The following is a 16,524-nucleotide window of genomic DNA, read 5'->3' on the forward strand; positions in this document are numbered from 1 at the left end:
AAGTATCAGTGAATCCAACCTTGATACAGCTCTTCCAATAAGCTCATAATCAACTTAGATGGATCTGATTCTCGAATTTCTTAAGGAAGGTAAGCTACCTCAAGATCAATCGATAGCGCGCAAGTTGCAGACTAGGGCTACTCGCTACACTATGGTCAGTGATATCTTATATAAAAAGGGGTTTTTATCTTCCCTACCTTAGATGCCTTTGACCTGATTAAGCCGAGTACGTCCTAAGAGAAATCCATGAAGGAATTTGCAAAAATCATTCTGGCGGCCGAGCCTTAGCTCACAAGATCATTCGACAGGGGTATTATTGGCCAACTGTTCAGGCGTACGCTTAGCAATATACTCGAAAATGTGACAAGTGCCAACGCTTTGCAGTTATACCTCGGCAACCACCCGAAGAACTGACCCCTATATAGGGCCATGATCATTCACCCAATGGGGGATTGACATCATCGGCCCCCTGTTAACCGGCAAAGGTCAGACTAAGTTCATCGTAGTCGTGGTCAACTATTTTACAAAGTGGGCCGAGGCTGAGCCTTTGGGGAAGATCACTGAGCAAAAGGTCACAAATTTCATTTGGAAGAATATCGTTTGCAGATATGGGATCCCTCGCACGATCGTCTCTGATAATGGGAAGCATTTTAATAACAAACAGTTCCGAGGTATGTGCAAAAACCTCAGGATCCAAAATGTTTATTCATCACCACGCCATCCATAGGCTAACTAATAGGTCGAGGCAATCAACAAGATCATTAAAAATCATCTTTAGACTAAGCTCAAGAAAGCCAAAGGATCATAGGTTGAAGAGCTCCCTAACGTACTTTGGGCATACCAAACTACCGCCCGAACAGCTACAGTGGAGACTCCCTTTTCCTTAGCTTTCGGTGCCGAAGCCATCACCCTGGTTGAAATTGGACTTCCAAATGCCCGGACCAACTCCTATGATGAACAACAGAATGTCGAGCTAATGATGATGGATCTTGATCTTCTCGAGGGAAGAAGGGAACAAGCGCGAGTCATAACCGCTATCTGGCAATAGCAAGTTGCCCATTTTTACAATTCCAGGGTCAAGTTTAGAAGGTTCCGAGATGGGGACCTAGTTCTTCACAAAACCTTCCAAAACACTAAGGAGATTGGCTCGGGAACCTTAAGTCCGAACTGGGAAGGACCTTATGTGATAACAAGCATGAGCTGACTGGAATCATATCGACTCTAAGACTTGGAAGGCCGAATCTTGCCACATCCATGGAATGCCGAGCATCTCGAAATCTACTACACCTGAGAGGCCGACTTGTCCAGGATATGAAATTGACTATGTACAGTACACATTGGAACTAGTGCAATAAAACATTCAAAGACTACTTTCTACTTTTGTATCTACTAACGATCGTCTATCGGATATCTACTAAAGGGTTTCCCATAATGTGTGGGAAGAACAACTTGTATTAACGAGTCGACCCTCAAAGAAGGGGCTCAGTCATACGTTACTCACGTGTCCGACTTATAAAGGACTATCTAAGGCTCCCCTTGATACAAGGAGGAGAAAGGCCCTAACCAATTTATCGGTCCTCAATGAAAGGGTTGGAAGTCCGACAACTGAAGTGTCGAACGATCGACCTTCCATTCGAGTCTGACCTTTCAACTTAGAAAATTTCACATACATATACTATGCTAACAAAAGATCTGGATTATATTAATGAAGCTCCAAGGAGCGCATTACACAGTCCAAAAAAAAAAACAAAAAGAGAGAGAGAGAGAGAGAGAGAGAGAAGGAAGAAAGAGAGTTGGTGCTCAAGCCTCAGAGGGCTGCACGGCAGGCACATCCTCAGGAGAGGCCTCAGAGTCAAAGCTGACCCTCTCAAAGGCCAAGAGGTCCAGCTCGGGATAAACTCCATTGACCTCTTTAAGGCACTTCTTGAACGCAGCCCTGTACATAGTGTCCCTGTCTTCTAAGTACCCCTCAAAAGACTTGAATTCCTTAACAGCAGCTACCCAATCCGAGGAAACAATTGTTTGGCCTTCTACATGGGCTTCCGTAAGCTTTACCTCCATGATGTGTTGTTACCCCGCATTGTCAGCCTTCCATCGAGCCTCCCTTTCGAAAGCATCAGTGAGTAGCTTCTTTGTTGTCTCCAGCTTGACCATTAGTTCTTTGACCCGAGCTTCTGAGGCAGAGCGAACTTAATCGGCCGCAGCACGGGATTCCTCAGCCTCGATTCAGAATCATTCAGCTTCGACTACTTTTCGCAGCAATCCCTTCCCAGCCTCCTTCACCTCCGCCCGTAAGCATAGAAGTTCGCGATTTAGGTTCAACAAACAAGGGGCAAACTGCCATGGGAGAAAATGTGAGTGTTAAAAGAAGTCGGAAAAGAAAAACAATAAGTATTTAGAAGACTAACTAACCCCAAGGAAGGTTTTCGTCAGCAACCCGAGGATCACGTCTGATGTTGAGTCAAATATGCTGGTGAACTTGAAATTAGGCATATGTCAATCCACCCAAGGCAAAAGGCCCTCCAAAGCCCTTCGCACCATCTTGGAAGAATGTTAGCCCTCCTCCCCCTGAGGCGCGGAAGGCTCGGCAGAAGGCCCGGCAATTTCCTGGGCCTCGACGGGACGAGCCTTCGTAGGAGAGGTCATCCTAGATGAACGAGCCTCCTTGAAAGATGTCATCCCAACCACCATTTTGGCAGCGGCGGAAACAGGCGGCTCTGTAACAGCTGCCTTGTCCTCAACCTCCATGACTATGGAAGCAGAGGGACTGACCCTCCCTTTGCTTTTGGAGGGCATTTTCGTCTTCTTCTTCTTTTTTGGAGTTAACTCCTCCGGAAGGGGCGCCTTGTATTTCTACATCAGTAAGAATGAGGAGGATGTCAACGAAAAATTTATAAACTTCCCAAGTCCCAAGGCCATCCAAAATTTATACCTGTAAGCTCAGAATCAAGGCCCACCTTAAGCAGAAGCTCGGGCTGGAGGAGTTTTCTCCAAGATCTCTCATCGGGATCCACTGACCTTGCTCCTTTGATCTGAGTAAGAGATACAGCCCCAAGCGCAGAAGGAAACTCGAGAATGACTGCAAAAAACAAGCACGCGCAAACGAGTTAGAATGCTGACACCAACGAAGTTAAAAACAAAGAAAATGAACCAAGTTCGGACAAAACTGACCTGGATCAGAGAAAATGGTGGGAATCCAACTATGGCGTATGGTCATTCCCGGCACCTCCTAACTCCCTAAAGCCCAAAACCATCTGTCCTTCCAATTTTTGTTGGAGGTTGGGACGTCCGTGACCATACCTCTCCCGGTCCCCCTCCAAGAAGAGAAGTGTTACCAGCCATCATGGAGAGGGCTGGACTTCAATTGGTACAAGTGCAGGAATTCGCTTACAGTAAGGTCGGGCAGTTCAAGCTGGGACCAAAAGACGTAGCAGCCGACCAATGCCCTCCACGCATTGGGAATCAGTTGCCCTGAAGCCAACTCCAAATGTGTGAGCACCTGTCTTACTATCTTTTGCAGAGGGAGCCTCAGGCCGCACTGAAGGGTGACCTGAAACATAGCTACTGCTCCCTCAGGAGGATTGTTGGGAAGCTCACCTGGTGAGGGAGCTCGGAGTACCATAGAGTCGCGTATGTGGTACCCCGAACTAGTCCTAACTAAGTCGGCCTTCCTGAGGATGGATCCCACGGGACCTTTCTCTACATCCTCGCCCTCCTCGTCAGAGGATCCGATCAATCCTTCCTCTCTGAGCAGGTCATCCTCTGCCCCAGCCGGTCATTCTGTCGAGAACTGCTCCAACACCCGCGACGATTGCGACGCCCAGAATTCAGCGTCGCTCATCATCATCAACGACGATGGCGGATTTGACATGAGGCGGAGGTCACTCACCCCGCTATCAGAGCCGGAGGCCCCCTCCTGAAAACTTAATGTTTCCGACACAACAACTAGCCCAAGAATGTCGGAGAACGATAAAAAGAAGAAAGGAAAGAAGGAAGGGGGTGAGATGAAGAGCAGAGCTCACTGGAAGGGGAATGCCGCCGGTGGTTTCAACAGAAGTGGATCGCCGAAAATCTGCCAGAAATCGCTTCTACACACAGGGAAGGAGCCAAGGGGAAGAGAGGCAAAATGAGTCGGCTTGAAGCACTAGGGTTTCCTTATATAGGGAAGCCACGTGGCCGGGCATTCAATGCCCTCATTAATGCGTTATCGTACGACGCCCCTTCGACTACCCCATATCGACACGTGGCACGTCCACACTCATTGCCCGACTCCACTATCGCGGAAAGGCCATGCGTCAACTCCTCATTAGTTCGGCACCGAAACAGTAGCTTAACAAGTCATGTGGCCTTAAGCCATAGCATGCCACCTCGACTGTGTCGTAGCAAGATTGCTAGTACCCCTTGATTCTCGGGCTTGTCGCCTTACTCAACATTAATGACAGAACGGTCCGACCTGACTGCATCTGTTATGGGGAAAAATGGATCAACCTATAAAAGCAGGTCAAGTCAAGAGCTGGCGCATCTCGACGGCTAAAAGAGGCGAAAAACCCAACACCTGTCCAAGGAGAGAAGTCGGGAAGACCAAGGTCGTCCCAAAGGTCAGAACGACCCAAAACGAATTCTCTGGGGAAGACAATGAAGAATCTCAAAGGTTATAGAAATTGGAGATTACAAGGACATCATAAGGACCTTTAGTTGGTTTAATCAGCGAATAACACCAACATTCTTATAGCTCGATCAGCATTGTGACTTCCATCAGCCGACCTTAATTGAAACTCGAATGACTACGCCCCGATATCTAAACCAAGACCGACCTAATATGAAAGAAGACCTGTCTGATCTTTCCTCCAAGGATCGCGGAAATTGACTCGTGATCAGTTCGGGATTCCGAGATCTCCACCGAGGATCCCGGGAGATCTGTCATGCGTTAAGAGTCTTAATGCTTCTACAACACGCACCTACTAAATAGGAAAGTTTTCTCTACGCTACTACTCCCCTTCAACTATAAATAGATGCACCTCTAATGGTGAAAGGGATACTCACATAATCCTTTATACTAAACTATTTCTACAAATACCCAGATTCCTGACTTTACCATCCGAGGGTCCCCTACACTAACCAAGGTCTTCCTTGTTTCATTCTTTATGTAGGTACTCAGGGTCCAAGAAGGGTTAGCCAGAAAACAGCATCAACATTATCCACCTCATTAGGTCCACCTATATATAAACCTAAACCTTAACTCATTTGAAAGATAGAAATCTTCACTTCTAATTCTTCATTCTTTTAGTTCCTTTCAATCTTGAGTAAGATTAAAAAGATGAGTCTATCTTCTTGATAATGTAAACAAACAATAGACATTATTATGATACTAAGACCAATACAAACTTTTCAATGATATGGGCTTGGTTAAATTCCAAGGACATTATGCAAGAGTTTTGCTGCACTGTTAGAGGCGTAAATTGTCTTCTAGAAACGACATTGCAAAATGCCTGAGTTAAAATTATTCAAGTGAGCCATCCACTAAACAATAAATCTAACAGATGAAATAATACTAAAAATGGGATGCAGTGCCTTCCTATTCCCATCTCATCATCTTCCTCTTGAAGAGAGCCATTCGTGAATAAACTGTTCGATCTAGCTTGCAATTCGAGCTATGGATTTGATAGATCGAGTTCAATAGTTTCAAGTTGTTTTGGATTTGATACCTGCCAGTTTACGATTTTTTGGTTTTGGAAATTCACATTTCATAATATGTTTCAGGCTACTTGATGCAATGGTAGTTTTAAGATACATTCAAGGCCCATCAAATGGTTAGGATAATCTGGCAGGACGTTTCTAATTTTCCATGGAGCAACCATATGAAAGGCGGACCCGAAAGGTACCAGCCTGTTTCGATTGAGCATGGTAGATTCCTCGTGTTAAACAGGGGTGGCAATGGATGACAAGGATCCCGCACAAGCATCAGCAAGATTTTCCTGTTTGGCACTTTACAACACCTAACAATTACCTGCTCATCTGAGCAATTACTGTAGAAAGCAACAGGACCCATTTGTTTGGTTGGAAGCCAAGCAATACCTGCAAGCCCCATCACACCCGCAATCACCGATTCTCCCCCACCAACTGTTGGTTGGCAACTAGTAGTGCGTGCATGGACAAGAGTTCAAGAACTTCCCCATTCCCCCATTCTAATAGGATGTCCGTTGAAAAAAAAAATAAAAATAGATATCTGCAATATGCGAATTGGAATGATACTGATAGAATGATTTCAAGCATTGGGAGGGTTTTAAATTCCCCCAAATTCCCCCAAAAAATAAGGATCAATTAAATGAATTTATTCATCTTAATTGAAAACAATGATCAATTAAAGCAAACCTATCAATCATGTAACTTTTTTCTATTTGGCTTGCCCAGCTTGTAGTTTCTTAATGCATGTGGCCAACTTTCAACAATGGATGGCTTGTGCAAGCAGGGTTTGCAGTGCAGTGTCAAGGTAGTCAATCTGATGGGCCCCACGTCAACAGACTAATCTGGCACAGATCTTCCCAAATGGACAATCTCCCTTCAATCTGCGATAGTCTGAAGATAGTACTTTTTAACTAGGGAGACTTCTTGGGGCATAGTCATACACAGTCGAGCCAATCATACCAATGGTCTAGATCACTGAACATGGGTCCCAGAAAACTGAAAAAACATGTGCCCTCAAGTCACATAATTCCTCCATTCCGATCGGCAAAGCTAGCCACTTCCATATTCATTCAACAAAGGCTTGTGTAGAACTCAGCAGACTTCTTCAAGAAAACAAGGTCCTCGATAACTTCCCCAAATTTGGCTTGCATTTCAGCCTCCTCTTTCATGTTGGTGTTGCAGCCCCACACATGAATTGCAAGTTGTCTACACTTTGGAGAGGGAAGTCTCAGATACGTGTTGTACCAATCAACGAGATCACTCTTCTGTATGTGCTTAAGCTCTTCCGCCTCCAGCTTTGACATGTCAAACAAATACCTGATGTTCGATAATATAAACCAGTTAGTTTTTCTTGCTTGGGTTCATTCTTGAAGTTATCAGATTCCCTAGCAGCACCAATCAGAAACATGTTAGCTGTAGTGTGACGGTCAACTGTGCAAAACAGTGCAACGGAGACTACTGCTCTACCCAATGTGCCAATGTGCCACTTGTTAAAGATCCAGACCACTCACCCGGTGGGCCCTACCTGTATGCACTGTGCCCAAGAACCAGATACGGACAAAGAAAATGACCAACGCTCAACAGTCACATACACGCAGGCCCACCTTGTGACAAGACGATCCCATCTGCTGAACAGATCAGATCTTAGGGGAGAGTCAGAGCCATAGTGGAGAGTCAGAGCCATAGTTTATTCACTAGCCACAGTAGGGTTCATAATACATGCATAATGCAACACACACACACACACACACACACACACACACACACACACACAGAGAAAAGAAAAAGAAAACCTCTTATCCACAATTTGATTCCAATGGTGACTGGTTTCATATGTAAGCGACGGGTCTTTCTCCAATTTTTTTGCTATCAATCCGCTCCGATAATTCTCAAATGACTCATCATCAATCCCATCCTGTAATGCGAAAAACCTTTTTAGATTCGCAAAACTTTGCAACTGTGCCAAGCAGGGCATGCAAAATAATACAGCACGTCAAGGAAGAATGCAAATGAAATCAAATTGTTCCTGTCAGTTAATAATATAAATAAAAAGTGTCGTAGTGCAATGATATAAGAGGAGAAAACCACCCTAAATGGTCGACACAAACTAAAATTGGAAATAAGATTAATGTCCGGGCTGATTTTTTTTTTTTTATTATTTTTGGGTTTAACATATTAGTACACATGCCCACAGTTAGTACACACCCCACTTGGGAATCAATACCTGAAATTGACTGATTGGAAACTTGTCTGGGTCGAGATAATTTGCAATATAACAGAGCAACATAAATATTTTTATTTTTATTTTAAAAAAAAAAAAAAAAATCCTGTCTGATCCAAGCCTACCAAATATCACAATCAAAACTATAGAAACAAAAAAAAAAGATCGTGGGAAAAATGAATTTTTTCATATAGCCCCCTTTAGTATCTGACATTTGCAGATATACCCCTCAGTTTTCATTATTTCCAGATTCCCCCATTACTGTACCCTAACAATGCCCAATACCAACCCACATCCATCACCTTCTCATTGGATAGAGCCGTTTAAGCAAAAACGCCCCTAAACTCTACTCAACCACTTAGATTTACCCCATTACTGTACCCTGACAATACTCACTACAGACTCACATCTGTCACCTTTTCGTTGGATGGAGCTGTTTTTGGAAAAACGCCTTTAAACTCCCTCTGTCACTCCCGCCCCTACCATAGCATGCACATGCTTGTCTTTGACCATAAAGAAAATAACTAAGAAGAATAAGCGAAAGTATTAAGCTATTCATTTTCATGAGTTTTCCATTTGTTTAACAGGTTTAGGTTCTGATTTGGGGACTTCGAAATCAAGCTACTTCGACTGATTTGGGGCCTGTTGAAATCAAAAGAATGAAATGGAGGTTTCGATATGTGGGGTCCAATCGATTGACAAAGGGCATGAATTGTAGCACAAGCCCTTTATTGATTTGAGGGCCTTTGATTTGTGGTCCTAACAATCAATATTTGCTGGAAAATTGGGGATTTGTTACAGGAGGCCGGATTGATCAATGAATCTCTTGAATTTCAGCAAAAGTCCCTTACCAATTTAGGGCCTTTGGGGGCTTTTGATTTGTGAGATCCAATCAACCTATGAATAGCATTAATTTCATCATAAAAAGCCAATAACTCAGATCCTTGTTTTCATTCAATGTAAACCATATTCAGTTTTTAGATCAGTTGTGGTCTGTGAACTATGATCTATGTTCATTTCAGCTTCATTTGTGGAATGTGGAATGTGGTCTATATCCATTTCCGAGCACAGATTTAGGTGTGGGTAGTGAATTGCGATATATGGGCATTTCTGATTTGAGATGCAGCTTTGAATGTGAATGTGTGTTCATTTCTAATTTAAATTTCAGCAGTGTGTTGTAAATTGTAATCCATGTTCACTTCTAATCTCATATTCAACTTTGGGCTGTAAAACATAATTCATGTTTATTTCATGATCTCAGATTCAGCTGTGAATGTGAATGTATGTTCATTTCTGATCTCAGATTCAGCCGTGGGCTGTGAAATACAATCTATGTTCATTTCTGAGCTCATATTCGACTGTAGTCTGTGAACTGTGATAAAGCAGTCTATGCTAATCTCTGTCTTGCGAAGCAGCTGTGAATTGTGATTCATGTACTCATTTCTGATTTGAGATACAGCTGTGAATTGTGATTCATATACTCATTTCTGATTTGAGATGCAACTGTGAACTGAGATCTATGTTCATTTCCTAACTGATGTCACTGTGATTTGTAATCTATGTTCATTTCTGATTTCAGGTTCAATTGTGAATAGTGATTCATGCAATCATTTTTGTCTTGAGAGGCTGCTGTGAATTGTGATTTATCATTTATGTATTCATTTCTGATTTGAGATGCAACTACGAATTTTGATTCATGCACTCATTTCTTATCTGAGATGCAGCTGCAAATTATGATCTGTACTCATTTCTGATTTGTGAATTAGCTGTGGCTTGTGATCCATGCGCTTATTTGTGTCTTGAGATGCAGCTGTCAATTGTGATTCATGCACCTATTTCTGATTTGAGTTGTAGTGAATTGTGATTTATGTTCATTTCTTAATTGAGATGCAAAAGCAATTTTTATTTTATTTTATTTTTTTGAGCGATTAGAACAAATTTTTATTGAGAAAAAGGCCAAGGCCAGAATATACAAAAAAGGAAAAAACCATACACCCTCCCGGGAACCATTAAAGATCCGCCCAGTTGGCCAGAAACTGAGCTGCAGCCTTAGCAGCCACTACCCATTGAATTAGATGAAGCTTTGCTTTCGAACACTTCCTCAACTCGACCGAATGATTTCTGAAAGTTCTATTATTCCTTTCCAACCATAGGAACCATTAACCCTCCAACATAGCAAGGCGCTGCACTTTCCAACCTGTGATCCCATGCATGCCTTCCTGCCACATAAACAAGAATTAGCCAATGGAATTTGGAGAAACCCACATTACTCCAAAGAGGTTGAAGAACCTATGCCACACCTATCTCGCATAGTCGCAATGAATAAGTAGGTAATCCACCATCTCCTCACCCTTGAAGCTCATCACACAAACAGTCTTCCGAATCTTCCTTTTTCTAAGATTATCAACTGTCAGAACTTTGCTGCACCCTACTAGCCAAGCAAAAGCTGCCCACCTTTGAAGGCACACCGTAGCGCCACACTTATGCCGACAAACTTATCCCGTTATTGCGATGACCTTCCTCCAAATACTTATAGAAAGATCTAACTGAAAATCTTCTGGATCTATCTTTCAACCACAATATGGAATCTGATTCTGATAAACACCAGCCTCAACTTATCAAGAAGGGCCAACAATCCCGCTAACTTCTCGACCTCGTCATCATGTAAATTCCTCCTACACAGCGGAGCATACAGATCTCTCCTTGGATCAAGAAGCAACTTGCCACTACAGTCCCCTTCCCAAATACCAGCCTAGCCACCCTTGGAAATATCTCCCCCAATTTTTGATCCCCCACCCAAATGTCATCCCAAAACTTAATCTTCAACCCATTCCCTAGGGCGAACCCAATGCCTTCCCACACCCTATGCCTAATCCTAGCAATCGCTTTCCACACTAAGGAAGACCTAGATAGAGATGAAGATCGAGTCCACCATCCCCCGTTTTTTTCACCCCATACTTTCTACCCACTACCTCCCTCCAAAGGGACCCCTCTTCCACCCCAAACCTCCACACCCACTTACCTATCAATGCATCGTTAGTCCTCTCCAAGCTTCTCAATCTGGCCCCCCCTAATCCCAAGGCTTGCACACTTCCTCCCACTTCATAAGATGAAATTTGTACACGTCTTCCACTCCCTTCCATAGAAAATCTCTTCTAATTTTCTCCAATTTTCCCAAAACAGATTTCGAGCATTCAAACAAAGAAATAAAATAAACCGGTAATTTTGACATCGTCGCCTTAATGAGAGTAATCCTCCCCCCTAATGATAGAGATCTAGTCGGCCTTTATGAAAGCTTCTTAACAAACTGCTCGATCACCTTATCCCATACACACTTTGGAGGCTTACCTATACACAAAGGGAGCCCGAGGTAAGTAGACAGGAGCAATCCTGCCTTGCATCCAAACAAACTGGCGAAAAAACCCACTTCTTCCTTAGATAATCCCACTCCCAATACTTCACTCTTTGAGATATTAATTCTGAGCCCCGACAATACTTTAAAACATATAATAATATACGCAAATTCTCCACCAAATCTTCATCAGCCTTACATAGCAAAAGTGTATCATCCGCATATTGAATATGAGTCAACTGAAAATTGGAATTACGATAGTGAAACCCCTCACCGGCTTTTCCTTCTCCCCCTTTATCCATCATCCAACTCAAAGCTTCCATCATGATCACAAACAGATATGAGGATGAAGGATCTCCTTGCCTCAAACCTCTAGCCGATGAGTACCCATTTGGCGAACCATTTACCAAGACTGAAAACTTTGCCAATGCAACACATGCACGAATCCAAGCCCACCATCTCTCATCACACCCCACACGACGTAGCATTTAATTGAGGAAGTCTCAATCAACATGATCATACGCCTTTTGGACATCCAACTTACACATCATCCCTTTCTCCTTTCTCCTATGGCAAGCATCTATACTTTCATGAGCCACCAACACACTATCTGCAATCTGCCTCCCAGCTACAAATGCCCCCTGAGACTTTGATATAACTCCCCTAATTGCTTGTTTGAATCTTGTTGCTAGAATCTTGGCGATGATCTTAACGGCCCACCCAAGAGACTTATAGGCCTGTAGTCCAATAAACTTTCTGCTCCCTCCTTTGGGATCGAAGCTATAAATGTAGCACCAAGCTCCAGAGATAATGTACCTAAAACATAAAACTCGTTAATAAAACCAACCATGTCCTTCTTCACAATCTCCCAAAACTTCCGAAAGAACAACAAGGGGAAGCCATCCGGATCAGGCGCTTTCTCACTCTCCAACTTGGAGATAGCATTTATGATTTCTTCTTCCGAAAAGGCTTCTTCTGATGATTATGTTGCCTCCATTGAAATCATATCGAAAGGAAGGTTGCCTAGCTTCGGCCGGTTCCAGCTTTCCCTTTTCAATAGATTCTTGTAGAAATCAACTATTGTCACGCATACATGAGCCTTACCTTCTATTTTTCCCCCCTCCACCACTATTGAATTTATTTTATTTATCTGAGGTCTCGCACTAGCCACATTGTGAAAAAACTGTGTTCTTGTCACCTTCCTTGAGTCATAGTGCCCTTGACCTTTGCCTCCATTTAATCTCATCCTCTCTTAGCCTTGCATGGTACTCTGCCGAATGAACCTCCCTCCAAGCACTATCTTCCTCTGTCAGCTCACCATCTTCTTTCTTTAAATCTAGGTTTTGAATTGAATTCAGAATGGGCGACGATTCCTCTTCACGGCGAGAAAGAACTTTTTTCCACACATTGATCTTGTTTTTTAGAAGTTTCAACTTCTGAAGTTAAAACATGCTCCCCCTCGGTCCGGGAAAGAGGTCCACCATTCTTTCATTTAGTCCAAGAATCCCTCCACTTCGAACCATGAAAACTCAAATCTAAACGGTCTCAACCCCCAATCCTCCTCATCTAATTCCAAAATAATTGGACAATGATTGAATACAGGTCTCAATAAACCCCTTTGAAGCATCATTGGGAACTTGTCTAGCATTTCATATGATAGAAGAAATCTATCTAACTTTGACTGAATAGCATTTGCCTGCCCATTTGACCATTTAAACCTTACCACACCCATCGGCATGTCAATCAGCTCGTTTTTTTTATATCCAGTCTGAGTACTTCGATTTATCCTGCCCCCGTTTGATTTTTCATATGGAAATCTAACCACATTAAAATTACCTCCCCCACACCACGGATATGCCCACTTGCTACGACACTCATCCAACTCCTCCCAAAACATTTGCCTAAGACTGGGTTTATTTGGGCCATAAACTATCGTGAACGACCATTTAAAACCAGATGAGATATCTCTAGAGAGAATAGACCCTTAAAACAGTCCTCAACGCCCAATTTCTGCATATTCCAGACTACTAAGATACCCTCGACAAACCATCAACATCTATCGCTTCCCAAGCCATATTCTGACCACCCCACAAAGAATCCACCATATTTCTATCAAACCCCCTGCAATTTAGTCTCTTGAAAAGCAACTAGCTGCACTTTGTATTTTCTGCAAAAGTCCCTAATTTGAAGCCTTTTTTGGGGGCACCCCAAACAGTGAACATTCCAAGTAACTATCTCCATATCAAACGACACTAATCCGGTTTCCCAAACTCAAGATCTTGCTGTAGAAGGCCATAGATAGAGTCGTTACCCACTGTTGAATCCTCAAATTCTCTGACTGCACCTGTGACAAATTTTGCCGGCCCCTCTCTTCCACCTACTCGAAGAAAGCCACAGTCTTCTAGTTTGTCCCCAAAAGTCACCCCCAGCGTCTGTGCTCTCTCTCTAGCCACATTCTTCACCCTCATTCCCTAGGCCACAGAAACTTTCTTTGATTACTGCTAGCGAGCTGATTTCTTGGACATCTCCGGAAAGAGACTTCGCAAAAGGGATTTCAATATCAAAAGCCCCATTTACGCTAGAAACTACCAGCTCGTCAAATTCTTGAACCTTAGAGAATCCTAACATAAGATGTACCTACATATTGAGCGCTATCTCCGGAGGACTGCTCGCAAATGGGTTAGCATTTACCGCAATTGGAGATGGCAGTTTTTTTGCAAATTTGCCACCATTCTGATGGAAATCTCTCTTCGAAATGACCATGAGAGACTTATGTGGAGACCACTCAAAAGCTCAACATTGTTTGATGGGACTGCCTGTAGCGGGCGGCGAAGAGGACTAAAGGGGATTAAAATGTAAATGTGCGCATGTGCGGCACTTTAAGTTCTAGAACACATGCTAGTATCGCCACGTGCCACTATCATCGCATGTGCTGGGGAAAACCCATCTTCTGCATGCTTTTATCGGTCCACCGATAACTCAGAAGTAGAGATAGTTGTGCAACTATCAATGCAACAAGTGTCCAGTTCTCTCTCTCTCTCTCTCTCTCTCTCTCTCTCTCTCTCTCTCTCTCTCTCCTATAGAAAGCATCTGTCGATTGAAGAGAAAGATAACCTTCCCTCTCATAAAAGCCACTTGACAAAACTTCCTCCCGCACACAAGCTCCACCATGCATCTACAAGAGATCTTCTAGAAACTGTGCTCCCTTAGAACGGCCAATAGCATTAGAACACGCATGAAGCAAATGGTCTGGTGCTCTGCAAGAGGCATGGTCACGAACTTCTTCAGGGTTGCCTACGTCTTCTGCGATTTCCACCTAGTTAAGCATCTCGAGCAGCAATTTACAAAACTCTTCTTCTCAGCAGATGCTCACCACAAGCTTCTTGAAGCCAACTCGAATACTCACATGGAATCAAGAACCTCTTCCTCCTCCTTATCTTTATTCTAGCATAATGTATCATCTCACAGTTCAAACTTCGCTCATCGATCTCTACCACCGACCCACTGAAGCTCCCACTTCTTGTATGACTTCTACCAACCAGAGTTCAAGAGGAAGATCCCAAATCGGCAGCCACAATCCAACCACTCTTCCCAATGATGAACCCTTTAAAATGTTTCATCTTTGTGTCAATTGCATGAAAGAATGAAGTTATCCACTTTCTGTCTAGAGCACAGGAAAATGTATACAGCCTCCTCCATAAGCTTTTTCAACTCCGTGTCCTATGAATCGATCTTACAGTTCTCGCTTATCCAGCCAACAAAATCTTCCTCATCGACACCAGATCTAATCGCTACCACACAACAAAACTCGAACGATTTGAGGGATTCTTCTAGTACTTCCTCTTCAATACAAATAGAACTTCCTTCCAAACTACCTTTTGCGGAGGTATGATAGCTTCTTCTTTCCCAAAATCCCTAGCACTCTCAGAGTTTAGAATGACCTCTTTGAACGATTTTCTACCCACCTGCCCCTGAGAACCCATCGCCACTGACGCAGCTCTTTGAGTATTCTCCCTTTCTTTTTTATTCCTTTCTCTGTAAACCTCATCTCATTCCCATTATCTCATTCTTTAATTTTAAACTCCGGGCCGTATTTTGCCTTTTGGACACTCGGCTTCTTTCCCCCAAACTTCTCACCATAATCATTTGATTATGGGACAAATTTTGGTAGTAGCAGAGATAGACGTTTTAAATGGTGGTGACCATCTATGTGGGACCCACTTTAAGAATGGCATGTCTATGAACTCTAAACTACACCCTAGACTACACTTTACCTAAAATCCTTTCGATCACTAAGATATCTCCTAAATCTACTCTCTCCATGCATTACCGAGAGAGAATCTCTTAAAAATCCCATGCGCCACACCTCCTTGTGCCAGAACCTGTTATAAAGAAAACGTCAGTGACCAAAATCCATGGGCCCCACGCCGAGGTGCTGCAATCCGAATTGTCCATCATCTTCCCTGCATTCCAAACAGGTATTATCCCGAGTTTCTTTGTCAAGCAACAGGTTGAATAAAGTAAATCTATATTATGATAATTTATCAAAACAAAAACTTGTGCAAATCTGCGCCAAAGAGAGATTTTCAAACCAAATTGTGTGGTGTGTGTGGGGTGGGGGGGTGGCCCACACATTATCACATAGGCAGCCCGTTTTGGGGAGCGGCCACGTCAGCGATGGGCCCCTCTCGCACCCCATCTCTTGATTCTAAAAAAGGGGGTTTTCCCCTATGTCGTTGGTGGACCCCGTCCTTTGCTTGATTTGGATCTTGTTGATATATCTTGTGCAGAATATGTAATCTATGATCTGTGTGGTGGATCTGTGTATTTTAAGCTCTGGTGGGCCAGATCTGATTTTTGATAATCATATCATATATTTTAGACTGCAAAGACAATGGATCAAGAACCAATCTAGACCGTAGGATTATTTGTAAACAGCGGATTTGATGTAGTGGGGCCCATTTGGATCTAATCATGTGAATGTGCCCCACCACACAATCTTGAGAGTAAGATATGATGAGCATATATATGCTGATTGTATTTGTTAAGATATTTTGTACATGTGGATCTGAACTTGTGATCTAGGATAGATCTGGTTAGATATGAGATTTTGACCATTGATCAATGGTATGGATAAACACCAATCTTATGTGATGGGCCCCACATGGCGAAAGTAGGGACATCCAATTCATTTTATGGATTTGGATTGCTCAAATGTCAAGATTAACTAATCAGCCCATGGATTTAGCAGACAACCCACCATAAG

The 16,524-nt window shown here is 43.1% G+C and overlaps 1 protein-coding gene across 3 annotated transcripts in view; it reads right to left on the reverse strand.

Moving 5' to 3' along the window:
• Positions 1–6,240: 6,240 nt before the first annotated feature.
• LOC131223832 (nardilysin-like) overlaps positions 6,241–16,524 on the reverse strand; it is a 108,943-nt gene continuing 98,659 nt past the window's right edge. For all 3 annotated transcript variants that reach the window (XM_058219350.1, XM_058219349.1, XM_058219351.1), the window contains 2 exons: positions 7,479–7,600; positions 6,241–7,002 (listed from right to left, as the gene is read on the reverse strand). In XM_058219350.1, the coding sequence (XP_058075333.1) occupies positions 6,756–7,002; positions 7,479–7,600 (369 nt within the window). In that variant the 3' untranslated portion in view covers positions 6,241–6,755. The remainder of the gene's footprint in view (positions 7,003–7,478; positions 7,601–16,524) is intronic.

Source organism: Magnolia sinica, chromosome 13 (genome assembly GCF_029962835.1).
Source record: "Magnolia sinica isolate HGM2019 chromosome 13, MsV1, whole genome shotgun sequence".
NCBI lineage: Eukaryota > Viridiplantae > Streptophyta > Magnoliopsida > Magnoliales > Magnoliaceae > Magnolia > Magnolia sinica.